This window comes from Ranitomeya variabilis, chromosome 4 (genome assembly GCF_051348905.1).
Source record: "Ranitomeya variabilis isolate aRanVar5 chromosome 4, aRanVar5.hap1, whole genome shotgun sequence".
NCBI lineage: Eukaryota > Metazoa > Chordata > Amphibia > Anura > Dendrobatidae > Ranitomeya > Ranitomeya variabilis.
In genome coordinates this window covers 392,750,303-392,777,793 of record NC_135235.1, presented here as the reverse complement: position 1 = coordinate 392,777,793, position 27,491 = coordinate 392,750,303, and the positions used below count along the sequence as shown (strand labels likewise).

At 42.3% G+C, this 27,491-nt stretch overlaps 1 protein-coding gene across 2 annotated transcripts; it reads left to right on the top strand.

The window, feature by feature from the left end:
- Nucleotides 1-6,830: 6,830 nt before the first annotated feature.
- LOC143767159 (uncharacterized) lies at nt 6,831-27,248 on the top strand. 2 transcript variants are annotated; one of them, XM_077255219.1, is made up of 2 exons: nt 6,831-6,935; nt 24,381-27,248. In XM_077255219.1, exon 2 carries the CDS (start codon nt 24,513-24,515, stop codon nt 26,322-26,324), a length of 1,812 nt encoding a protein of 603 aa, XP_077111334.1. In that variant the 5' UTR covers nt 6,831-6,935; nt 24,381-24,512; the 3' UTR covers nt 26,325-27,248. The 2 variants fall into 2 exon arrangements, with proteins under 2 accessions (XP_077111334.1, XP_077111335.1); XM_077255220.1 differs by having other exon boundaries at nt 6,906-6,935; nt 24,394-27,248.
- Nucleotides 27,249-27,491: the final 243 nt, after the last annotated feature.

Sequence of the window (27,491 nt, the reverse complement as noted above, 5' to 3'; positions counted from 1 at the left end):
CCAGGGCAGCGCGCACGGCGCATGCCTGAGAGATGATTGCAGAACGCGGGCACCGGCTCAAGACAGAGAGGAGGAGGCGCCCGATGGGATGATGGACAGCTGCGAGGCTCTTGAGTCAGGGAGAAATCATACTGCCCTGGCGCAATAGAGGTATGGCGCTAAATTTATAAAAGTGATTTCAGCATTCTTAGGGATCAAAAGCATAAGAGCCACCTTCACAGAATGCAGCCTTAGTGCTGCTGAAGTTGGCTCCTTTACCTTAAATAGGCCCGGGGGTGATAGGTTCCCTTTAACCCCTTCACCCCCAAGGGTGGTTTGTACGTTAATGACCGGGCCAATTTTTACAATTCTGACCACTGTCCCTTTATGAGGTTATAACTCTGGAACGCTTCAACGGATCTTGACGATTCTGACATTGTTTTCTCGTGACATATTGTACTTCATGATAGTGGTAAAATTTCTTCGATATAACTTGCGTTTATTTGTGAAAAAAAACGAATATTTGGCGAAAATTTTGAAAATTTCGCAATTTTCCAACTTTGAATTTTTATGCCTTTAAATCACAGACATATGTCACACAAAATACTTAATAAGTAACATTTCCCACATGTCTACTTTACATCAGCACAATTTTGGAACCAAAATTTTTTTTTGTGACGGAGTTATAAGGGTTAAAAGTTGACCAGCAATTTCTCATTTTTACAACACCATTTTTTTTAGGGACCACATCTCATTTGAAGTCATTTTGAGTGGTCTATATGATAGAAAATACCCAAGTGTGACACCATTCTAAAAACTGCACCCCTCAAGGTACTAAAAACCACTTTCAAGAAGTTTATTAACCCTTTAGGTGTTTCACAGGAATTTTTGGAATGTTTAAATAAAAATGAACATTTAACTTTTTTTCACACAAAATTTATTTCAGCTCCAATTTGTTTTATTTTACCAAGGGTAACAGGAGAAAATAGACCCCAAAATTTGTTGTACAATTTGTCCTGAGTACGCTGATACCCCATATGTGGGTGTAAACCATTGTTTGGGTGCAGGGCAGAGCTCGGAAGGGAAGGAGCGCCATTTGACTTTTCAATGCAAAATTGACTGGAATTGAGATGGGACGCCATGTTGCATTTGGAGAGCCCCTGATGTGCCTAAACATTGAAACCCCCCACAAGTGACACCATTTTGGAAAGTAGACCCCTTAAGGAACTTATCTAGATGTGTGTTGAGCACTTTGACCCAACAAGTGCTTCACAGAAGTTTATAATGCAGAGCCGTAAAAGTAAAAAATCATATTTTTTCACAAAAATGATCTTTTCGCCCCCAATTTTTTATTTTCCCAAGGGTAAGAGAAGAAATTGGACCCCAAAAATTGTTGTGCAATTTGTCCTGAGTACGCTGATACCCCATATGTGGGTGTAAACCATTGTTTGGGCGCAGGGCAGAGCTCGGAAGGGAAGGAGCGCTATTTTACTTTTCAATGCAAAATTGACTGGAATTAAGATGGGATGCCATGTTGCGTTTGGAGAGCCCCTGATGTGCCTAAACATTAAAAAACCCCACAAGTGACACCATTTTGGAAAGTAGACCCCCTAAGGAACTTATATAGATGTGTTTTGAGAGCTTTGAACCCCCAAGTGTTTCACTACAGTTTATAACGCAGAGTCGTGAAAATAAAAATTCTTTTTTTTTTCACAAAAATGATTTTTTAGCCCCCAGTTTTGTATTTTCACAAGGGTATCAGGATAAATTGGACCCCAAACATTGTTGTCCAATTTGTCCTGAGTACGCTGATACCCCATATGTGGGGGGGAACCACTGTTTGGGCGCATGACAGAGCTCGGAAGGGAAGGAGCGCCATTTGGAATGCAGACTTAAATGGATTGGTCTGCAGGCGTCACGTTGCATTTGCAGAGCCCCTGATGTACCCAAACAGTACAAACCCCCCACAAGTGACCCCATATCGGAAACTAGACCCCCCAAGGAACTTATCTAGATGTGTTGTGAGAACTTTGAACCCCCAAGTGTTTCACTACAGTTTACAACGCAGAGCCGTGAAAATAAAAAATCTTTTTTTCCCACAAAACTTATTTTTTGGCAACCAGTTTTGTATTTTCCCAAGGGTAGCCAGAGAAATTGGACCCCAAAAGATGATGTCCAATTTGTCCTGAGTACGCTGATACCCCATATGTTGGGGTAAACCCCTGTTTGGGCACACGGGAGAGCTCTGAAGGGAAGGAGCACTGTTTTCCTTTTTCAACGCAGAATTGGCTGGAATTCAGATCGGATGCCATGTCCCGTTTGGAGAGCCCCTGATGTGCCTAAACAGTGGAAACCCTCCAATTATAACTGAAACCCTAATCCAAACACACCCCTTACCCTAATCCCAACAGTAACCCTAACCACTCCTCTAACCCAGACACACCCAACCCTATTCCCAACCGTAAATGTAATCCAAACCCTAACCCTATCTTTAGCCCCAACCCTAACCCTAACCCTAGCAATAACCCTAGCCCTATCACTAGCCGTAACACTAGCCGTAACACTAACCCTAGCCCTAACCCTAGCCCCAACTCTAGCCCTAGCCCCAACCCTAGCCCTAACCCTAGCCCTAACCCTAGCCCCAACTCTAGCCCTAACCCTAGCCCCAACCCTAGCCCCAACCCTAACCCTAGCCCTAACCCTAGCCCTAACCCTAGTCCTAACCCTTGCCCTAACCCTAGCCCTAACTCTAGTCCTAACTCTAGCCCTAACCCTAACCCTAATGGGAAAATGGAAATATACATTTTTTAATTTTTTTATTTTTCCCTAACTAAGGGGGTGATGAAGGGGGGTTTGATTTACTTTTATAGCGGGTTTTTTAGCGGATTTTTATGATTGGCAGCCGTCACACACTGAAAGACGCTTTTCATTGCAAAAAATATTTTTTGTGTTACCACATTTTGAGAGCTGTAATTTTTCCATATTTGAGTCCACAGAGTCATGTGAGATCTTGTTTTTTGCGGGACGAGTTGACGTTTTTAATGGTAACATTTTTGGACACGTGGCATTTTTTGATCGCTTTTTATTCCGATTTTTGTGAGGCAGAGTGATCAAAAACCAGCTATTCATGAATTTCATTTGGGGGAGGCGTTTATACCGTTCCGCGTTTGGTAAAATTGATAAAGCAGTTTTATTCGTCAAGTCAGTACGATTACAGCGATATCTCATTTATATCATTTTTTTTTATGTTTTGGTGCTTTTATATGATAAAAACTATTTTATAGAAAAAATAATTATTTTGGTATCGCTTTATTCTCAGGACTATAACTTTTTTATTTTTTTGCTGATGCTGTATTGCGGCTTGTTTTTTGCGGGACAAGATGACGTTTTCAGCGGTACCATGGTTATTTATATCAGTCTTTTTGATCGCGTGTTATTCCACTTTTTGTTCGGCGGTATGATAATAAAGCGTTGTTTTGTGCCTCGTTTTTTTTTTTTTTTTTCGTACGGTGTTTACTGAAGGGGTTAACTAGTGGGGCAGTATTATAGGTTGGGTCGTTACGGACGCGGCGATACTAAATATGTGTACTTTTATTGTTTTTTTTATTTTATTTAGCTAAAGAAATGTATTTATGGGAATAATTTTTTTTTTTTCTTTTCTTTATTTAGGATATTTTTTTTATTTTTTTTTTACACACATGTGGGGAATTTTTTTTTTACTTTTTCCCAGGGGGGGACATTAGAGATCATTGATCTGACAGTGTGCACAGCACTCTGTCAGATCGACGATCTGCTGTGCAGGGCTGCAGGCTTACCAAGTGTCTGCACTGAGCAGGCGCTCGGTAAGCCACCTCCCTCCCTGCAGAACCCGGATGCCGCGGCCATCTTGGATCCGGGACCTGCGGCGAGGAGGGAGGTAGGAGACCCTCGGAGCAACGCGATCACATCGCGTTGCTCCGGAGGTCTCAGGGAAGCCCGCAGGGAGCCCCCTCCCTGCGCGATGCTTCCCTATACCGCCGGTACACCGCGATCATGTTTGATCGCGGTGTGCCGGGGGTTAATGTGCCGGGGGCGGTCCGTGACCGCTCCTGGCACATAGTGCCGGATGTCAGCTGCGATATGCAGCTGACACCCGGCCGCGATCGGCCGCGCTCCCCCCGTGAGCGCGGCCGATCGCGTATGACGTACTATCCCGTCGGTGGTCATACGGGCCCACCCCACCTCGACGGGATAGTACGTCTGATGTCAGGAAGGGGTTAAAATTGATTTATTAGTTTGTAAGGCTACGTTCACATTTGCGGTCAGCGCCGCAGCGTCGGGCGCCGCAGCGTCGCCGCATGCGTCATGCGCCCCTATATTTAACATGGGGGCGCATGGACATGCGTTGTGCTGCGTTTTGCGCCGCATGGCCGCAAGCGTTGGACGCAAGAAACGCTTCAAGTTGCATTTTTTTTGCGTCCAACTTTCGGCCAAAAAGGACGCATGCGGCGCAAAACGCAGCGTTTTAGCGTGCGTTTTGCCACGTTTTTGTTTGCGTTGTGCGCTGCGGCGCCGATGCTGCGGCGCACAACGCAAATGTGAACGTAGCCTAAACTGGCTTTAAATGACAGATAATTAAAGTATGTAAAAGAGGATGTCAAAAAGCATTGCATACAGATTGAATGCGCATGTCATACGGATGCTGGGTGAGGAAAAAAACACATGAAACTTGCCAACTTTTCTGGCTGAGAATGTCAGCGAGTTTATATATGCAGATGTGAGCGATCCCTTGCTGTGGTAATATTACCTTTGATAGTCCATTTTTACATTGTGGACAGCTACGTTATAGTAGGGGTATAGCTGTCCCTGTTAGGCTGCTTTCACACATCAGTTTTTTGCCATCAGTCACAATCCATCGAATTGTGAAAAAAAGGATCCGTTGCAGATTGTGAAAAACTGATGCGACGGATAAGGTTTTTTTGCCGGATCCGACTAGCTGATCCAGCTAATTGGATCCTAAAAAAATCAGAGCATGCTCAGTAAAAAAAAAAAATTGAATCTGCTGCCGGATTTCGTCATTTGACGGATCCTGGGCCCATAGGCTTCCATTCTAGCATACGACGGACGTCAACGGATCCGTCACTGTCCGTTTTTTCGACGGACACATAAAATGTTGCTATGTCCATTTTCTCAGGCCGCCGGATAAACAATTTTCGACGGATCCGGCATAAAATGTATGAAACGTGAGGCCATCCGTCGCTAATACAAGTCTGAGAAAAAAACGGATCTGGCGGCAACTTTTGCCGTATCTGTTTTTTTCACAATTCGACGGATTGTGACTGATGGCAGCCTGAGGGTATGTGCACACGTTGTGGATTCATGCGGATTTTTCTGCGCAGAATCAGAAAAATCAGCAGGTAAAAAGCCCTGCGTTTTACCTGAGAATTACCTGTGTTTTTAACCTGCAGGTTCCTATTAAGGAATTTGTGTAAAACGCTGCGGAATCCGCACAAAGAATTGACATGCTGCAGAAAATAAACTGCAGCAATTCTGTGCAGAATTTTCCTCAGCATGTGCATAGCGGATTTGGTTTTCCATAGGTTTACATGGTACTGTACAACACATGGAAAACTGCTGCAGATCTGAAGCGTCAAATCTGCAACGTATGCACATACCCTTAAGCTAGGGCTGCACAATATTGTGACAGCCATTAGCGCGGCTGAAGTCCGCTCAGTGCTGCTGCTACATTGGTGTGCTATTGGAGTGAATGGGGTCTGATTTTATGCAACTTGCTTGGCACAGCTGTCTAGGTAGCAATGCTATCCAATTCACAAGTGTAGTTCTGTTGTGGCCAAAATGGCGGTGTACACCTAGCCTCATACGGATGACAGCAATTCCACCATAACGGTGTGAGACAACGCTTCACAGGAGAAGTAAAAGTGTTTTTTCCCCTCAGGCTGTGTTCACCACAGATGCGGTAGTGTGCTGCACCTTTTTCATCTCGTCTTACCTTACCAGACACTGTAAACCTACAACAGCGACATTAATAATGTCCTTACAACACGGTTAGATGCAGTGCTACCATTAGGCCGGGATTACATGGCGACTTTGGCCACAACACTGGTCCTGTGGCCTAAGATTGCTCTAGGCTGCTGTTACGCAGCAGAATAATGCGCTCACATTGTGATCCGCACGGTACTAGCCACGCAGGTCCACAAGTGGGATGTCTGAGACTGGCTTGTTGAGAGCGTCGTACCTTGCAAGTCACAGTTGTACCCGGTGTACCTTCATTATGCTGAGATGTATTAGTGGAATCACATGACCTGTATCGCAGCCAAAGTCGCCAGGTTACCGCAATCCAATAGTGACGGCCACAGGTACATGAGATAAGGGATAGAAAAAGTGGCCATATAACTATGGTGGCCAGAGTTCTCATAGTAGTCACTAACACAGAAGCTTCCACAGTACAGCCAGGTACATGGAGCCCATGACAGAGCAGGTACCGGAGTCACATACCCAATTGTTCGCTCACCCAGCCCCCGCTTGTTCCTACTACCAGCATTATGCACCCAAAGTGGCCAGAAAAGCGTCAGTCTCTGGGGCATAATGACTGGCTGAGCTGCAGGCTGACTATTTCCAACATATTACACTGACAGTCGCTCCCTCCTCACACTGCATTGTATGCACTCCATCCACTTCACCTTTAGCTAATAATGGAAGCTGAGGGGGAATTGTAGTCCAGAACTCCTTCAGCAACTCTGTAATCACCAGCGTTCTTGGACTACAACTACCAGCGTTCCATCTCCCAAGCAAGGGCAGAGCCGCTGACACGCACACATAAGTAGCACATTGGAACGCACATACGGGAGGCAGTCCGGAAGCCAGCGCAGCTGGAACGCACAGGCAGGAAAAGCTTTATTGACAACTTCCGGTTTGGCAGCCTTGACAGACAACAGACAGAGGATGCGTTGATGCAGGTACATTTGGGGCTAGCAGCAGACTCCGAGCTTTGCATGCGCTGGTGGATGGCGGGGGCTCCTTTTCCTGCTGCTCGGAGCCGTAAATGATAGCGCAGCAGTTCCCACCATGTTTCACTACCGCATTGTAGTGAACAAAGCCCAGGGAATCAGACTTCGTTCCATGGGAACAGTCCCACAAGAGGTGAACCCAGGAGGTTTCATGACTAGAGAAGGTTTTCCAGAGGGCTCATACTGGTTAGAAATAATAAAAGTAGTTCCCTCTCTGCCCCCTAAATCCACCGCTCACGACCCCGCTTGTCTCCATTTGCTGATTTCAGCCCATTACATTGGACATGGCCGGATAAGCGCACCTAACCAGCTACTGGCGCAGCGGCCACCCACCGGGGCGCTTAACCCAGTCAGAGGCCTTCTAGAAGTCATTTCTGGCCTGAGAGACCCTTCAAAAACATTTTGGCGACATTCCGTCTTCGCGTCGTCTGTGATAGTTTTTCAGTCATTGTGGCATCTTTGCTTCCAACTTTTATTCTTCCATTCAACATGTTAAATAGTATCCTGGAGAAAATGAACCTTATTTCTCCAGGGAACCTCCGGCTTTCAGTCAGAGAGGCACTGCAGGATCTGATACTGTGTGCTGAGCAATGACTGACAGACGACTGCAAGCACACCGCATCACTTTGATTGACAGCTGGCTTTGCAATGCATTTGTGCAGAGAAAGCAGTCAGTCACCTCTGGGCGTAAGGGAGTGTGCCCACAATCTGGAACTGCATGTTCACTGCGGCCCCACGCTGCCGTCTATTGAACGCATGTGTTCACTGAACCGTGTGGATTCACCGCCTCCAATACATTGTACGGGTGACATTTCTCTTTCGGAGTCTAGCGTCTCTGCAAGAGAAATTTGACGTGCTGCGGTCTGGAGAGAAGCTCCACATGTCCGTCTCCGCAGGTGTCTCTGCACACATAGTGGGCATGGGATTTTTAAAATCCCATCCTCGATGCTGTAACAGCCCAAGCCGCTGTCTAACCTGCAGCGTTTACTGATCGTGTGCACATAAGTGGTGAATTTAGCAGCTCTGGGCATACCTCTTTAACTGAAAGCTGGCTGCTCCCAGGACGAATAAAGTTCATGTTCCCCGTTTTCAGTGGTGTGGTGCTTATCTACCCTTCACACTGAAATTCGTAGCAAAGGGAGACCTGCTTAGGTTTCAGCAGGAGTGGCATACTGGGAATATTAATGTACTCCGTGGGTGGGCAATTAATTTTCCCCTAGGGGCCACATGAAAGACCGTGACTTTTATGGAGGCCAAACCAATAGGTTGAAATTAATTCTACTCAATATTAATAATAACATGAATTATTGTTTGTATTAAATTATATCACTTAATATTGAGCAAAATTGAGTATGCCAACATCCCCCTATATACCGTAAGAGCCGGCACCCAACCCCCCTATATACTGTAAGAGTCGGCACAGCGCCACCCCCCCACCTCCCGTATACAGTGATAGGCTGCACACAGCCTCCTGTATACAGCATCAACCCGCACACAGTCTCCTGTATACATACAAATATCCCATGCACATGAAAATAAGAAACACAACACATACTCGCCTTGCTCCCGTTCCCCAATGCTCCGCTCCTGTGCACTGAGTCTCAGTAGCAGCGTGATGAAATGATGTGGTCGCATCTGCTGTCTCACGTGCTGATTGGTGGAAGATGGAGCCGGCGGCCCTATCCTTCACCAGTGTAGTCACCGCTGTCTGCTTCCTCAGTGACAGTGGGCGGGAGAGGGTATGGTGCGGCCCTTGGGCCACTGGTTCAGTCCGCGTGCCAGACGGCTGGATGTGGCCCGATGTTTGCCCAGGTCTGGTGTACCCTATACTAGGCAGTTCTGCATGTCCTGATAAGGGCTGCAGAGCGGCGATTGAGACAGCACTGAACTCTGCCTGCCACAAACGGATGCATTACACTTTGCCTGTCAGAGTCCCAGCCAGAGTCATCTGCATCCTGAGTTAGCCATCATTGAGACCTACTGTGGCTGCTGAATGGTCACAATGATACATTTACATTGTGGTCAGTCAGACTGCTGTTACCAGGACGTTACAATTAATGAGAAATCAGGGCAAAAGCTTTGTGCTTTACCGTAATTTGGCATTAATCATGGCAAAAAAGCAGGATTTAACCTCAGCATGTGTCTTTTGATACATTTCATGCTTGATCCATTATTGTATTTGTGCCTATTTTTTTCTTATTAATGTTCCCTATTTTAAAGAGTAACCGTCGTTTTTAATTTTTACTTCATAAATTAATATTGCACATGAAGATAATAAACTTTGTAACAGATCTACTTTCAAGGAGAAAAAAAGAAGGAATGCCAGTACTCACTTTAAAGCGTGGTGCGTTTATCCAATCAAGGATCAAATATGTATTAGCAACTGGATAAAAATTAGCCTTTATTTAGGTATATTAAAAAGCCAATTAATTTAGCAAAATTAAAAACGAAAAGAAAAATGTGAGAACCCTAATGTGATTTGTGCCCTATTACCAACACAAAAATGGTGAAATAAGAACAAGACAAACAACAATTACAAACGTAAAAAAAACTGACAGTGCTGAATATAATTTCATCCTGAACACTCCTGTTGTCCAATATAGACTATAATCAATGTATATAATTTGGACTCAAGGAGTCTTAGTTTACGGGATAAGTTTACAGCTTTTTCGGAGCAAAACAAGCCACTAAATATATATCAAGCAATATCTCAACATCAAAGGCCTGCCTAACTTTTGGCCTTACAGATTTGTCTTTCAATAATTGTGAATGAAGCAATTTCACCTGTCTGCCTCATCAATAATTTGTTCAAAAGATCCACGTACCGTTATTCTGCTCATATAACCAAGAAATGCAAATACCATATATAAACATGTCAGTTCAGCAGCACAGCGTTTCCTTAAAGCTTCAACATACCTTTGAAAAATAAATGACCATCCACATGTTTATGGGAACCAGTTTTTTCCATTCAAACAATGTCCCTGTCCCCTATGGATTCGTTCATAGTCTCTGACATAGCAAATTATACAAGCCTTATACCAAGAGGCTAATGTGGGTGGAACAATATATAAAGAGGTTGATATACATAAGACGGTATGTTTAAACAAACCCATGTCCATGGGTAGATCTCACCCCACACCGGCCATCCCCAGCCATTTCTCTGTTCCTGTCCACTTTGTACCGGACACTATATTGAAGCTTTGTGCTGTGGAAAGAGTCTCCCGACGCGTTTCTTCCTTACGGATTTCATCAGGGGAGAATGCTAATCATGTCCTCCGCTCTTGCGGGTCTCACCCCTCTGTGATATTAATAGATTTCGCTCGGTGTCGCGTTCAACAGACTTTGGCATGTGACTCGTACCATGAGCTCTACAGCGTATTTCCGGTTCTCTGAAGCCGTTCTCCCGCTTAGTGAAACGCAGGGATTCCCTGTCGTGGAGCGCATGCGCACCACTAGGCAGAGACCGAGCGTGACTCGGGATGTATAGGCTACTTCTGCCGATAATTATGAACAATGGAACGTGAATGCATATGTTAATGCTGTAGCGTCCCACAAAGTGCCAACCTGTGTTACAGTAAAAATGCTACATCTTCTTTATACTGCCTACATCTCTGACACTTTAGAAATAGGAAAAGTTATGGAAATAAACTTTATCCTATTCACCAATTGACATGATTCAGGAATCTCTCAGTGTATTATCATGACACCAACTGTGGTAAGCAGAGGCTGGGTACTTCTCCATCATACTGAATTACCACTTTTTTGTTTTAATGGATGAAGAAAGCGAGCAAAGGACAAGAACAAAAGTTAAAAAACAATACAAAACGAAAAAGAAAGAAAAAAAAAAAAAATAAACCCTGGAGGGAAAAATTTATATGAGTGGAACAACACCTACCTCTATGTAAGGTGGGAAATAGTAACCCTATGAATACCCTAGATTTATAGATGTCTACACTCCTTTCGCCTGCCTATCGTGGAGGTTGGCACCCTAAAAGAAACCTGCGCATATGGTGCCCCCCCACTCAACGTCGACTAAAAATAAACCCTGGAGGGAAAAATTTATATGAGTGGAACAACACCTACCTCTATGTAAGGTGGGAAATAGTGACCCTATGAATACCCTAGATTTATAGATGTCTACACTCCTTTCGCCTGCCTATCGTGGAGGTTGGCACCCTAAAAGAAACCTGCGCATATGGTGCCCCCACTCAACGTCGACTATCCCCAACTAAACTTTCCCTATTGGTCCCTCAAACCTAGGAAAGGAAAGCTGGGGCGGATTGGGAGAAACAAATACTCCAAAAGGAAACAAGATGGATATTTACGCTAAAAACTGTACAACCTTCTGAACTGAATGAGCTACAATCCTACAGCTGTTTCTTATAAAATCTATCCTGAGATACCGATCAGAAAAATAAATCGTAAATAGAAAACGATAGACAGTCCATCATGTCTATCCTTTTCTTTTCAAATCCCTGTGCCTGCATTGTTAGGATTACCGCACTTTGTTATTGTCCAGGATGGAAATAAAAATAAAAATTGACTCATTTACCTTCAGATCGGGTGAGTGCTGGCATTCTTTCTTTTTTCTCCTTGAAAGTTTGACACGTCTTTGATGTTGCACCACGCAGAAGAGATCTGTGTAGTAGGTTGAGGAATAGCAATACGGGGCAATTAACATTGAAAAAAGTCCCTTAGGCTGTGTGCACACGTTGCGGATTTTTCACGTTTTTCGCTATAAAAACGCATACATATGCATCCCATCATTTAGAATGCATTTCGCAATTTTTGTGCACATGATGCGTTTTTTTTTCCACTAAAAAAACGCATCATGTTCATTAATTTTGCGGATTTCCCACTATATTATTGCATTGGGAAATCTCCAGAAAAAACGCTAAAAATCCACACACAAAAACCGCGCAAAAAACGCATGCGGATTTCTTGCAGAAAATGTCCGGTTTTGGCCAGGAAATTTCTGCAAGAAATCCTGACGTGTGCACAAACCCTTACACTTTCCTGTGCATGATTTGTAATAGATCTTATCAGATGAATCTACTACTTTCTCTTCCAGGACTGATCATTACTTTTCAAAATTCTCAATGCTTGGGTGAAATCTGTATTCAGGTAAGACAGATTTTTTACATTACTGAGATAAATCTTATCAGTACCCTATGTAGATGAGAAAAGGAGGAGCTCTGATTCTAGCTCCTCCACTCTATATAGAATCTTACCAGTAACAACTGCAATCTTCTATCTCAGTAATGTAACGTTCTGTCTTCACTGAATAGAGATTTTTCTCCTAGAATTGAGAATTTTGATAAAGACTGATCAATCCCGGTGGAGAAACCAGCAGATGTATCTGATAAGAAACTGTGTAATAGATCTTATTTTCATTTGTAATATTGATTTATGAAGTAAAAATTAAAAAATATGGTTACTCTTTAACGCCTTCATGACCTTGGGATTTTCCTTTTTTCCGTGTTCGTTTTTCGCTCCCCTCCTTCCCAGAGCCATAACTTTTTTATTTTTCCGTCAATATGGCCATGTGAGGGCTTATTTTTTGCGAAACAAGTTGTACTTTTGAACAACATCATTGGCTTTAGCATGTCGTGTACTAGAAAACAGGAAAAAAATTCCAAGTGTGGTGAAATTGCAAAAAAGTGCAGTCCCACACTTGTTTTTTGTTTGGCTTTTTTGCTAGGTTCACTAAATGCTAAAACTGGCCATTATGATTCTCCAGGTCAGTATGAGTTCATAGACACCTAACATGACTAGGTTATTTTTTATCTAAGTGGTGAAAAAAAATTCCAAACTTTGCTAAAAAAAAAAAAAAAAAAAAAAAAAAATTGTGCCATTTTCCGATACCCATAGCGTCTCCATTTTTCATGATCTCGGGTCAGGTGAGGGCTTATTTTTTGCGTGCCGAGCTGGCATTTTTAATGATACCATTTCGGTGCAGATATGTTCTTTTGATCACCCGTTATTGCATTTTAATGCAATGTCGCAGCGACCAAAAAAACATAATTCTGGCGTTTCGAATTTTTTTCTCGCTATGCTGTTTAGCGATCAGGTTAATGCTTTTTTTTAATTGATCGGGCGATTCTGAACGCGAAGATACCAAATATGTGTAGGTTTGTTGTTTTTTTTTATTGATTTATTTTGGAATGGGGCGAAAGGGGGGTGATTTAAACTTTTATAATTTTTATTTTTTTCACATTTTTTTTTTACTTTTTTTTTTTTTTTTTACTTTTGCCATGCTTCAATAGCCTCCATAGGAGGCTAGAAGTTGTCACAACTCGATCGCCTCTGTTACATAGCAGCGATCATCAGATCCCTGCTATGCAGCAGAAATGCAGGTGTGCTATGAGCGCTGACCACAGCTACCGGGGATCAGTAACAATAGAGATCTCGAGGACCTCTATGGTTACTATACAGAAGCATCGCTGACCCCCGATCATGTGACGGGGTCAGCGATGCGCTCATTTCCGTCCGGAAGCGCCGGTTAAATGCCGCTGTCTGCGTTTGACAGCGGCATTTAACTAGTTAATAGCGGCGGGTGAAACGCGATTTCACCCGCCGCTATTGCGGGCACATGTCAGCTGTTCAAAACAGCTGACATGTCCCGGCTTTGATGCGGGCTCATCGCCGGAGCCCGCATCAAAGCGGGGGTTCTGACCTCGGACGTACTATCCCGTCCGAGCTCAGAAAGGGGTTAATCATTTCACGACCTTTGACGTACTTTTACGTCATATATTATGTTGTCCCTACCTCTGATGCAGGCTCGCACACCGAGCCTGCATCTTTCCCAGCACATCACGTCTAATTTAAATCAGCAGTTATGTGCCTTTAACACCTGTTAAATCCTGCTGTCAATCTCTGACAGAGGCCTCTAACATGCACTAACAGGCATTTCACGTGCTTATTGGCACCCCCATGATGTCATCGCGGGGTTCTGATGGGTTGACATGAGATCCACGGTTCTGCTGAAGATCCCTGTGCTTGCCATTACAATCCTCCTGTAAAAGTCAGCCTGTGGCTGGCATTCATAGGAGATGGTGATTTTAGCTATACATAGCAGTACTGATGCACTATATATAGCACAAGTGGTGATCGTAAATTCAGGTCCCTTAAAGAGACTATTAAAGGGGTAATGGAGATGAGAGTGGGAGATGCAGCTGGCCGTTTACTTCCTTTTGAATATTAATACATCTGAAGGCGGGAATAGTGACATCAGCGGTGATTGGGCCCGGACCGTGCCCACATATTAATGGCACATGAGCCCCGAGAACATGAGTGCTGACATCACTGGATCGGCACCAGCGTGTGAGGTGTGTATAGGGTTTTTATTTTATGGGGCCAAACATGGGGAATGAGAAGGAGCTGTCCAAGTAGTGGACCACTACTTTAAATACAGTAAAACAAGAGAAAAAGGTTTAAAAAAATATGAAACAAAAAAAGTTCAAATCACCCCCATTAAAAAAACACATATTTGGTATCGCTTACTCAGGGCTCAATAATAAGCCCTTACCCATCCCCATACTCCTAAAAATGAAAACATTACAGGTCCCGGAAAATAGTGATACAAGCAAAACATTTTTTTCGTGCAAATTTCCAAAAATGTTCACCACTTAAATAAAATAAAGCTGTTCATGTTTGGTATCTGGAGATTCATATTGACTGGTCAGTTTTGCCATGTAGTGAACACGGTAAAATTTTTTAAAAAAAACTATCAATTGTACAATTGCATATTTTTTTTTTTACAATTTCAATGCATTTGGATTTTTGTTCCTCTTTCAAGTGCATCACATCAAAAAATAAATTGTCATTCAAAAGTACAACTCCTCGTGAAAAAAAAAGCCCTCATTCAGTTATGTGGACGGAAGCATAAAAATAAGGTCGGGAAGGGCTTAAGGCAGGTTTTTTTGCTTTCCACCAAAATTCTTCTTTTATGTTGCACCTGTTTTGTAGTCTATTTTCTACTTGCTCATCTGTTTTGTTTTTTTCTCTATTGTGAGCCTGCTTTTTGTAATCCATGGTTTCAGAGAATATATTGTTTGTGGCTTTTTAAAGAGTTTCTACATTTCTGTGTGAATGTACATATGAGTGTTTTTTTATTTTTTACACTCCAGAAATGTTGGTACAAATGTTAATAGTTGCATGGATCATTTTTAATGGATCATGCATCTTTTTTGTTTTAAAAGGCATAAAAATGTAAAAGACAAAAAGCATTTTTATTTATTTTGCGCAAAATTATGTTGAAGAATTTGGTGCTAAAACAGACAACGGATACCACATGTCAGAAAGGAGAAGTGACTTATAAGAACCTGACGGAGCTGATATATGCTGCCAGACCGACGTACAGCATGTATCAGACTCTGAAACACTGCTGCTTTACAAAGCAAAATACAGTTTGAAAACCGTTGGAGACCAAACTGCACGGGAGACTAGTAGAAAATGCGGGTCCCAAGTGGTTTCTTCGCACCTACTCCCCTTTAATGATACGTCTCTTCTTGCTTGCTTGTATAGGGAAAGACCGGGCAGTCATTGGCAGCGAGTGGGGAAAAGCCGTGAGGGAAAATGTTATAGAATAGGAAGGAATATAGAAAACGACATACAACTAACATTATTGTATATTAGCATAGAAACTTAAATGTTAGTGTAGTGGCAGTGAGATACTGTACTCACCAATCACCATTTCCTGTGCTGTCCAGGAGATATCGGCTCTTTAGGCCGGCGTCACACTCGGCGTAAGACAATACGGTCCATTTTTTACGTCCGTACTACGGCCGTAATACGGAGAAATGTTCCCAAAATAGTGATCCGTAGTCAGGGTGTGTCAGCGTATTTTGCGCATGGCATCCTCCGTATGTAATCCGTATGGCATCCGTACTGCGAGATTTTCGCGCAGGCTTGCAAAACCGACATCTAATGGATTTATGTGCTCAAATGTTAGGGAAAACATATATACAGTATATATATATATATATATATATATATATATATATATATAAGTCATTGAGACACATATATATATATTCTGTATTTATATTTAATTCAGCGCGATATCTGTGAACAGCCGGTAAATCAATTGCCGGCTTTTCATTTCTCCTGCACAAACCCGACAGGATAGGAGACATGGTTTACATACAGTAAACCATCTCATATCCCCTTTTTTTTGCATATTCCACACTACTAATGTTAGTAGTGTGTATGTGCAAAATTTCAGCGCTGTAGCTGCTGAAATAAAGGGTTAAATGGCGGAAAAAATTGGCGTGGGCTCCCGCGCAATTTTCTCCGCCAGAGTGGTAAAGCCAGTGACTGAGGGCAGATATTAATAGCCAGGAGAGGGTCCATGGTTATTGGCCCCCCCGTGGCTACAAACATCTGCCCCCAGCCACCCCAGAAAAGGCACATCTGGAAGATGCGCCTATTCTGGCACTTGGCCACTCTCTTCCCACTCCCTGTAGCGGTGGGATATGGGGTAATGAAGGGTTAATGCCACCTTGCTATTGTAAGGTGACATTAAGCCAGATTAATAATGGAGAGGCGTCAATTATGACACCTATCCATTATTAATCCAATTGTATGAAAGGGTTAAAAAACACACACACACATGATTCAAAAGTATTTTAATGAAATAAACACAGCGGTTGTTGTAATAATTTATTGTTCTCTCAATCCATTAGGAAACCCTCGCTTGGAAAAATAATAAACGCACAAGATACATACCTTCTGATGTCAGATCACATCCCACGAAGTAATCCATCTGAAGGGGTTAACTAATATTACAGGCACGAGCTGCGATAAACCACTCGCTGGTGCCTGTAATCCCCGGGTGCTGAAAGGAAAGCTGGATCTGTACTTACATTGAGTCGCGGTGATGCGCCCTCTGGTGGATGTTCTCATGAACTGCAGCCTGGGAACTTTTTCCCACGCTCCAGGTCATATGAGGACATCCACCAGGGGGCGCATCACCGCGACTGAAGGAAATGTATGTCAATGACCTACATTTCATTCATTCGCGGGGAATTACAAGCAGGAGCACACCGCTGCATTTAGCAGGGCTCGTGCCTGTAATATTAGTTAACCCCTTCAGATGGATTACATCGTGGGAAGTGATCGGACATGAGAAGGTATGTATCTTGTGCGTTTATTATTTTTCCAAGCGAGGGCCTGGAAATGGAATGAGAGAACAATAAATTATTAAAACAACCGCTGTGTTTATTTCATTAAAATACTTTTAAATCATGTGTGTGTGTGTGTGTGTTTTTTAACCCTTTCAAACAATTGGATTAATAATGGATAGGTGTCATAATTGACGCCTCTCCATTATTAATCTGGCTTAATGTCACCTTACAATAGCAAGGTGGCATTAACCCTTCATTACCCCATATCCCACCGCTACAGGGAGTGGGAAGAGAGTGGCCAAGTGCCAGAATAGGCGCATCTTCCAGATGTGCCTTTTCTGGGGTGGCTGGGGGCAGATGTTTTTAGCCACGGGGGGGGGCCAATAACCATGGACCCTCTCCTGGCTATTAATATCTGCCGTCAGTCACTGGCTTTACCATTCTGGCGGAGAAAATTGCGCGGGAGCCCCACGCCAATTTTTTCCGCCATTTAACCCTTTATTTTAGCAGCTACAGCGCTGAAATTTTGCACATACACACTACTAACATTAGTAGTGTGGAATATGCAAAAAAAAGGGGATATGAGATGGTTTACTGTATGAAAACCATGTCTCATATCCTGTCGGGTTTGTGCAGGAGAAATGAAAAGCCGGCAATTGAATTACCGACTTTTCACTAACACCGCTGCGTATTTCTCGCAAGTCACACTGCAGGTCCGTGTGGAATCCGTATTTTTCTCGCCCCCATAGACTTTCATTAGCGATTTTTTTGCGCAATACGCTGACAAACGCAGCATGCTGCGATTTTGTACGGCCGTAGAAAGCCGTATAATACTGAACCGTAATATACGGCTGATAGGAGCAGCCCCATTGAGAATAATTGTGCCGTATGTAATGCGAGTTTTACGGACGTAGTTTCTGCGCTCTTACGTCCGTAAAACTCGCCAGTGTGACGCCGGCCTTAGAGCATAGAGTAATCTGGAAAGTCTGTGTGTGAGCTGGATGTCTTTTTAAGGCCATGTTCAGAATTTGCTCAGTGTCAAAGATCACAGCCAGGGTGGTCACGCTGACCCCACTAAGCTGTTCTCTTTCTGTCACAAACAGCCCTCTGCTGCCCGTAAGATCAGGACAATTACACAATTGATCGAGGATTAATGGATGAGGCTGCGGCTGTTACCACTATTAGGTTGGTTATTGGAGAACTAACAGTGAGTATATGGTATATACACATTTCCGATTCCAACTCATGGAATATACAGTGGGTACAGAAAGTATTCCGACCTCTTTAAATTTTTCACTCTTTGTTTCATTGCAGCCATTTGGTAAATTAACCCTAGAACCCATACCCATAGAAATCTACACATTCACGAACCTGGGGCCTTTTAGGCCTGTTTACAATTATCATGGAATAACTCAAATAAAAATACTTTTCAAAGTTTATTGCAAAGTAAGGATGCATTCCCACTAGCGCAGGGGTCCGCCAGGACGGGATTCCGTAATGGATCTGACTTCCTGGTGACCCCAGCTAAGGCTGGCGGACGCATACCTGGGGCCTCGCAGGCCTGCCAGGTTACTTGTTTTCTTTTTTCTGTAAAAGTACATTAGTTATAATTTTTAAACTCTAGGTATTCCTCAGGTATATAGTTGTTAGTAATTTCCAGTTGTTCATATATTTTTATGTTATAGGCATTTCGGTATAACAACCTTTTTTTGGGACTACCCCATATTCATGCACCTGGGGCCTTTTAGGCCTGTGTGCAAATAACACGGAATAACTCAAATAAAAATACTTTTCAAAATTTATTTTACAATAGCAAGGTAAGGATGCATTCCAACTAGCGCTGGGGTCCGCCAGGAGGGGATCCGTAATGGATCTGACCTCCTGGTGACCCCAGCTAAGGCTGGTGGAATCCCGCCATTCCGGCAGCCTTAGCTGGAGTTCCCAGGAGGTCAGATCCATTACGGATCCCCTTCTGGCGAACCCCAGCGGTACTGGGAACACAGCCTAAGATGTGTATATTTCAAAACATAATTATGTGCATAAAACAACAAAAAAGTAAGTAAACGGGCACGCCAAATATAGGCATTCTATATGCAATTTTTTTATGAAAACATTTTTTGGTTGTAGCAAACTTGGTGCAGGAATATTTATTTGTAACTTTACATATTCTCGCATATTATTTTTTCGGCTGAATGTTCCTTGCATACATTTTGTCCGCAAGTAGAACAGAAACGCTCCGATTTTCTTTCCTTCTTTGCTGGACAAATATAGCAACGCTTTCTTTTATTTTCTCTTTGCTCTGGATTTTCCAGAAAGCGTATTCCACATCGGATCATTGCCTCCGTAATTTGCCTTGATAAGCATAGCATGCTGCTTCTCTCCATCATAGTAGGCATCAAAAGTTCATAACAAAGTTCTGTCAAAAATAGACGTCTCTTGTCTTTCCTGTTGGCATGGAATTCTGGATTAGTTTGACAATAAACAATGTAGCTATTGAGGGCTGACACATCAAGGATATTGGAAAAAATGGCAACAGGCCAATGTTTAGTCTGCCTTTTGCACGAATACTCTCCAATCATTTCGTCCATCTTGTCAACACCTCCTTTTGTCTTATTATAATGCAGTATGATTTCAGGTTTATTTTCCTGTCATTGGTGTCAATACTTCCAATAGCAGAGTCACAAAAGTTCTTCCCCAGCAACAATACAGACAAAAAGACTGAGTATCACATGTAAACCTAGTACAGGCCTTAAAAGGTCCCAGGTGCGTGAATATGGGGTAGTCCCAAAAAAAGGTTGTTATACCGAAATGTCTGTAACATAAAAATATATGAATAACTGGAAATTACTAACAACTATATACCTGAGGATTACCTAGATTTTCAAAATTCTAACTAAAGTACTTTTACAGAAAATAGAAAACAAGTAACCTGGCAGGCCTGCGAGGCCCCAGGTATGCGTTCTAGGGTTAAAAAAAAAGTCCATTTTTTTCACATTAATGTACACTCTGCACCCCATCTTGATTGGAAGGAAAAACAGAAATGTAGACATTTTTGCTAATTTAATTAAAAAAAAACACAAAAACTGAAATGTCACATGGTCATAATTATTCAGACCCTTTGCTCAGACACTCATATTTAAAAGGAACCTGTCACCTGAATTTGCCTTGCGCATGCGCAGTATGCTTTGCCCAACTGCAGGCAAAGCCGAAAAGCATTAGTGCGCATGCGCCGGCGCACTATGTCCCGGAACACAGCGAAATACTTCCGGGACATAGTGCGCCGGCGCATGTGCACTAATGCTCTTCGGCTTTGCCCGCAGATGGGCAAAGCATACTGCGCGTGCGCAAGGCAAGATTGCCTTGCGCAGGCGTGTACTACGGAGGACAGAGCATGAACTTCAATCAATATAATCCAGCATGCAGCCAGCGGGTAAGGAAAGGGTGACTCAAACACCCGAAAACCCTGCCCATATGACCGCAAACCTGTCCCGCCAAATTCAGGTGACAGGTTCCCTTTAAGTCACATGCTGTTCATTCCCTTGTGATCCTCCTTGAGATGGTTCTACTCCTTCATTGGAGTCCAGCTGTGTTTAATTAAACTGATAGGACTTGATTTGGAAAGGCACACACCTGTCTATATAAGGCTACTTTCACACTAGCGTCGTACGACGCACGTCGCAATGCAACATGACGACATACCGATGCATACTGTGGCAAAAAAACACAACGGGGGCAGCATCCGCTGCCCCATTGTGATGTCCGGTGAGGCAGGGGCGGACACGACGCACCAAAAAACGTTACATGTAAGGTTTTTTGTGCCGACGGTCCGACGCAACACAACACATCCGTCGCATGACGGATGCAACGTGTGCCAATCTGTCGCAATGCGTCGTTAATGCAAGTCTATGGAGAAAAAACGCATCCTGCAAGCAATTTTGCAGGATGCGTTTTTTTTCCAAAACGACGCATTGCGACGTGCGTCGTACGACGCTAGTGTGAAAGCAACCTTAGACCTCACAGCTCACAGTCAGACCAAAGGAGAATCATGAGGTCAAAGGAACTGGCCAAGGAGCTCAGAGACAGAACTGTGGCAAGGCAACAACAAAAGGTAACAAGGTGCAAGGTTACAACAGAATTTCTCCAGTACTCAGGGGTCCTAAGAGCACAGTGGCCTCCATAATCCTTAAATGTTAGAAGTTTGGGACCACCAGAAGTCTTCCTAGACCTGGCTGTCCAGCCAAACTGAGCAATCGTGGAAGAAAAGCCTTGGTGAGAGAGGTAAAGAAGAACCCCAACATCACTGTGTCTGAGCTCCAGAGATGCAGTAGGGAGATAGTTGACTTTGTGGAACTTTTTCTTATCACTGCAGCCCTCCACCAGTCGGGCCTTTATGGCAGAGTGGCCCGACTGAAGCCTCTCCTCAGTGCAAGACATATGAAAGCCCACATAGAGTTTGCTAAAAACACATAAAGGACTCACAGACTATGAGAAATAAGATTCTCTGGTCTGATTAGACGAAGATAAGACTTTTTATTGATTATGCTAAGCGGTATGTGTGGAGAAAACCAGGCACTGCTCATCAACTGCCCAATACAATCCCAACAGTGAAATGTGGTTGCAGCATAATGCTATGGGGGTGTTTTTCAACTGCAGGGACAGGACGACTGGTTGTCATTGAAGGAAACATGATTGCTGCCAAGTACAGAGATATCCTGGATGAAAATCTCTTCCAGAGTGCTCTGGACCGGAGTCTTGGCCAAAAGTTCATCGTCCAACAAGACAATGAGCCTAAGCACACAGCTAAAATAACAAAGGAGTGGCTTCAGAACAACACTGACCATTCTTGACTGGCCCAGCCAGAGCCCTGACATAAACCCAATTGAGCATCTCTGGAGAGACCTGCAAATGGCTGTCCACCAACGTTCACCATCCAACCTGCAAGGAAGAATGGCAGAGGATCCCCAAATCCAGGTGTGAAAAACGTGTTGCATCATTCCCAAGACAACTTATGGCTGTACTAGCTCAAAAGGGTGCTTCTACCTAATACTGAGCAAAGGGTCTGAATACTTATTACCATGTGATATTTCAGTTTTTCTTTTTTAATAAATTTACAAAAATGTCTACTTTTTTTTTTTTTCAGTCAAGATGCGTGCAGAGTGTACATTAATGAGGAAAACAAAAACCTGTCACAGTGATCAAAATAAAAAAAATAGTAAATCAAACCCCCCTTTATCACCCCCTTAGGTAAAAATAATAAAATAAATGTATTTATTTCCATTAGGGTTAGACTTGGGCTAAAGTTAGGGTTGTGTTGGGGTTAGGTTTATGGTTAGGGTTGGAGTTAGAATTGGGGGGGTTCCACTGTTGAGGTACTTCAGGGGGTCTCCAAACGTGACATGGCACCACCATTGATTCCAGCCAATTTTGCGTTCAAAAAGTCAAACAGTGCTCCTTCCCTTCTGAGCCCTGCCATGCGCATAAACAGTGGCTTTCCCCCTCATATGGGGTATTGGCGTACTCAGGAGAAATTGCAACAAATGTCCATTTTCTCCTGATACCCTTTTGAAAATAAAAAAAAATTGGTTTCAGAGTAAATTGTTTGTGAACAAAGTAAAAAATTCATTTTTTTCCTTTCACAATGCTTTAGTTTTCGTGAAGCATCTGAAGGGTTAATAAACTTCTTGAATGTGGTTTTGAGCACCTTGAGGGGTGCAGTTTTTAGAATGGTGTCACTTTTGGGTATTTTCTGTTATATTGACCCCCCAAACTCACTTCAAGTGTGAGGTGGTCCCTAAAAAAATGGTTTTGTAAATTTTGTTGGAAAAATGAGAAATCGCTGGTCAACTTTTAACCCTTCTAACGTCCTAACATAAAAAAAAATTGTTACCAAAATTGTGCTGATGTTAAGCTGGCATGAGGAAAATGTTATTTATTAACTATTTTGTGTGACACCACTCTCTAATTTAAGGGTACAAAAATTAATAGTTTGAAAATTGCGACATTTTCAAAATTTTTCCAAAATCAGTGGTATACGTTGAAGCGTACTAGAGTTAGAACCTCAAAGTGACAGTGGTCAGAATTGTAAAAATTGGCTTGGTCCTTAAGTACCAAATTGGCTCTGCGCCTCTTCACACCAGGGAGTCTGGGCTTTAAAAGGAATTATAGGCTATATGCACACGCTGCGGATTAGACTGTGGAATTTTCTGTGCAGATTCTGCATCTCTTGGCAGAAAACGCAGGTAAAAATCCACGCTTTTTTTGCAGATTTTGTGCTGGTTTTTTCTGCTTATTTGGTGCGGATTTCATACCTTTTTTAACCCTGTGGATTTCTATTATGGAATGGGTGCAGAAACGCTGCAGATCCTCAAAAAGAATTGACATGGTCCTTTTGAATCTGCTGCATTTTCCGTGTGGATTTTTTCCCCACCATTAGCACAGTATTTTTTTTCCCATTGATTTACATTGTACTGTAAATCAATTGCAGATCTGCAGTGAATCTGCGCGTAAAAAAAACGAGGATCCGCTGGAAATCTGCAACGTGTGCACATACCCTAAGTTAGTTTTGTCATTTCTCAGCTATACGTAATTTTCTCACTTCCCAGATGGCAACTGTGTAATTCTACTACTGGCAGGGTTGTAGATTGTAAGTTTTTTTTCTCCTTCTACGATTCTGTGTGAGAGGGGGGGTGAATGCCCACTCACTGGAGCTGTGTTATCGATCTTAATGTTTTCTATTGCAGTCAGTATTTTACATCAGTATTTGTAAGCCAAAACCAGAAGTGGAACAATTGGAGGAAAAATATAATAGAAACATATGCACCACTTATGTATTTTTTTCACCCACTCCTAGTTTTGACTTACCGGTAAATACTGAAATAAAATACTGACTACATACTGAATATGTGAATGTGGTCATATAGTGTAAGTCTATGGAGCCTCGTTCTGACCTTCCATAGGCTACACTGTAAAAAGCCACTTTTGGGTCACACATCTCAGTGTGGCTCAGAGTCTGAATTGCTGTTGCATGAATGAGAAGAGGTACAAAGCTGCGCTGAATACTGGAGAAGATAGCGATAGGTGAGTATATTAACACACTGATACTACGCTAACATTTAAACAGGTTTAAGGGCTGGGAGGGCCTCTTTAACAATAAGAATACACACTTAACTAAGAAATGTTACTGGATTTCAATTATTTGCATGCAATGTTTGGGGAAACCCTTTAACCAAACTGTTTTTTTTTCTTTTTGTTTTCTTTTTCTCCCCAGCACATGTCACTAGAAATACAGAGATATTTGAAGTATTTGAAACCTCATTTCTTCACCAGACAACATGAATGAAAATCAAAGTACCTTTTAAAAATTTCAGACTATAAAAAATACTCATCAAAGCAACTAAATATGATCACCTGTATGGAGAACGCTACTAAGATATCTGTATCAGACGGTACAGAACTTCTCACTAATACCAAGGTGAACACAACTGTGGATGATATAACATGGCCATATACAACTATTAAAGAAGAATCATCTGATGAAGAAAATCTCATTAATATAACTACAGATCATATAAATGAAGATTTATGCTATGTAGGAAAAAATTCTACTAACATTCATACATCCTTACATCATACACAACCAGATCGGTCCAGCCAAATTAAGGAGGCCTCTGATCTTTATAAATTCACAAAGAATACTCAGCAGCAGTATTCTCCTACCCCTGTTAAAGAAGAAATATTTCCGATTTATACCCCAAACGACCATTCACAACATTTTTACTGTATAAAGACGGAATCTGTCACACATGATCAAGCAATTACTTCTGATCACACACAATATATATCTATACATATAAAAGAGGAATATGACTCCACTGAGGCCGATGAATTAATTTATGCAGGAATTCATATGGGCGCAAATCATACACAACAGGATTCTTGTGCTTATATCAAGGAGGAATCCATTCCATTTGCTGCAGGAAATCTCGTAGACAATGACCTTTATAAATCTGCAGATCATATGCAACAATATCTACCAATTATTAAGGAGGAATCTGTGTCTGATGAAGATGCAAAGCTTGCTGAACTTTATACACCTGCAGATCCTCTACATTACATGTCTCTTCATATTAAAGAGGAACCCATCTCATGTGAAGAAGGAGGTATCACTGATACGGACCTTTACATACCCATAGGTCATTCACAATACACGTTTTCTCATATTATGGATGAATCCACCTCCTATGAAGAAGTCAATTTATCAAACATTGATATTTATACACCCACAGATGATACACAATATACCACTTTGTCTACTTTTACTGATGAATATGGGAGTGAAGACACAAATCAATCTCTAGAAGAGACAGATATGCTATGTACTACTTGTGGAAAGTGGTTTAAAACAACATCACTTCTTCAGAAACATCAGCAGATTCACATATGTGAAACGCCATACAGTTGTACAGAATGCAGTAAATATTTCAGCAGTAACTCAAACCTTATAGCGCACAAGCGAACACACACAGGGGAGAAACCGTATTCTTGTCCAAAATGTGATAAAAGTTTTAGTACCAACTCAAACTTGATTGCGCATCAGAAAATCCACACTGGAGAAAAGCAGTATTCCTGTTTTCAGTGTGGTAAATGCTTCAGCAGTAATTCATATCTTGTTGTACACCACCGGATACACACGGGAGAGAAACCGTATTCCTGTTCAGAATGTGGGAAGCGTTTTACCAGCTATTCAGAACGGAACAGACATCAGAGGATCCACACAGGAGAAAAGCCTTATTCCTGTCCAGTGTGTGGAAAAGCTTTTCTAAGTAGCTCTGAACGAAACAGTCACCAGAGAATCCACACCAAGGAGAAGCCATATTCTTGCATGGATTGTGGGAAACGATTTATAAGGAACTCAGACTTCATCAAACATCAAAGGATTCATACAGATGAGAGGCCATACCCATGTTCGGAATGTGGAAAATGTTTTCGTAGCTCATCAGAGCTTAATAGACATAACCGGTTCCACACAGGAGAAAAACCATTTTCTTGTCCAAGTTGCGATAAATGTTTTCTCAATAACTCCAAACTTGTACGGCACCAGAAAAGTCATACAGGAGAGAAACCATTTTCTTGCTCTGAATGTGGGAAATGTTTTATGAGTAATTCTCATCTTGTTAGACATCAAAGGGTCCACATCAGGTATACAACATAGAAAGTACGCAATGTTGGCTCTTCACATCAAGAACCCACTAAATGTATTAAATGACAATGTGCTGCCTTCTTAAAACAATGACCCTTGAGTGCCCCCTTTAGAAAATATTAATTCCCTGTAACCTTTATTTATGGCCCTTACATTTCCCCCAAAAAGAAATTATGCCACCTCCCCTGTTAAAAGCAAGTTTATACTCACCTAATCTAAAGAATTTAGTCCTCCGCTGCGCACACAGTGACCCAGCACAGGTCTCGCAATACAGTGACGTTGCACTGGGACATCTTGTAGGCCAGGGGAACGGAGCCTATGTCCTACCAGAGGATCCAGCTTTATCATCATGATGAAACCAATGCAGTTCAAAGTAAGGCTCGCCCTGAGATCATGGCCACCTTGCCAGAAGTTCTTGTCACATACACTACCCTTGATTTTCAGCTATAGCGAAACCGATACCACTTCTTAGGGGTTTCAATTGAAATTTTGTGCTCAGAGCAACCACCTATGTGCCTCCTTGCTGTTTGCACACATTTCTAATATTCATATGTACTGCAATTGGTTCTCGGAGTATGGCATATGCTGGTAATGATGTTAGGTTATCCAAGGACCTGATAAGCTCTAAACCCTTAAATACCACATAAAAAATCTTGCGGTCCACTATCTTTTTTTCTATATCCGAGGGTTTGGTGATTTTTACCTGGTGATCCACATAGTCCTAAGCTATGCATGTTTCTTTTTCCTGTATTTCCTCTGTTATTTCACATGTAAAAACTTGTCACATGGATGCATTTTTTAATGTAATAAACAGCAATCCAAATGGTTGTGCAAATCCTTCTTTACCCTCAAATGAAAACGAGACATTTCAGATGGAGGTGTTTAAAAAATAGAATTGTAAAAAAAATAAAATCTCCAATATCTTTCTAAGAGATCTGTATTATTCTGTAATGATTATTCCGAGGTGAGAGTTACCTAAATGATTATCTTTTAGAGAATCACATAAGGACAAGCTCACAGTGCCTATTTTTTCTATTCCTTCAGTGGAAATCTTCAAACAGAAGCTGGACAGACATCTGTCTGAGATGGTTTAGTGAATCCCGCATTGAGCAGGTGGTTGGACATGGTGACCCTGGAGGTCCCTTCAAACTTTAACATTCTATGATTCTAATTTTCTAA

What these genes read in the sequence shown, in the direction of transcription:
- LOC143767159 (XM_077255219.1), top strand. Translation starts at nt 24,513, where the DNA reads ATGATCACCTGTATGGAGAACGCTACTAAGATATCTGTATCAGACGGT.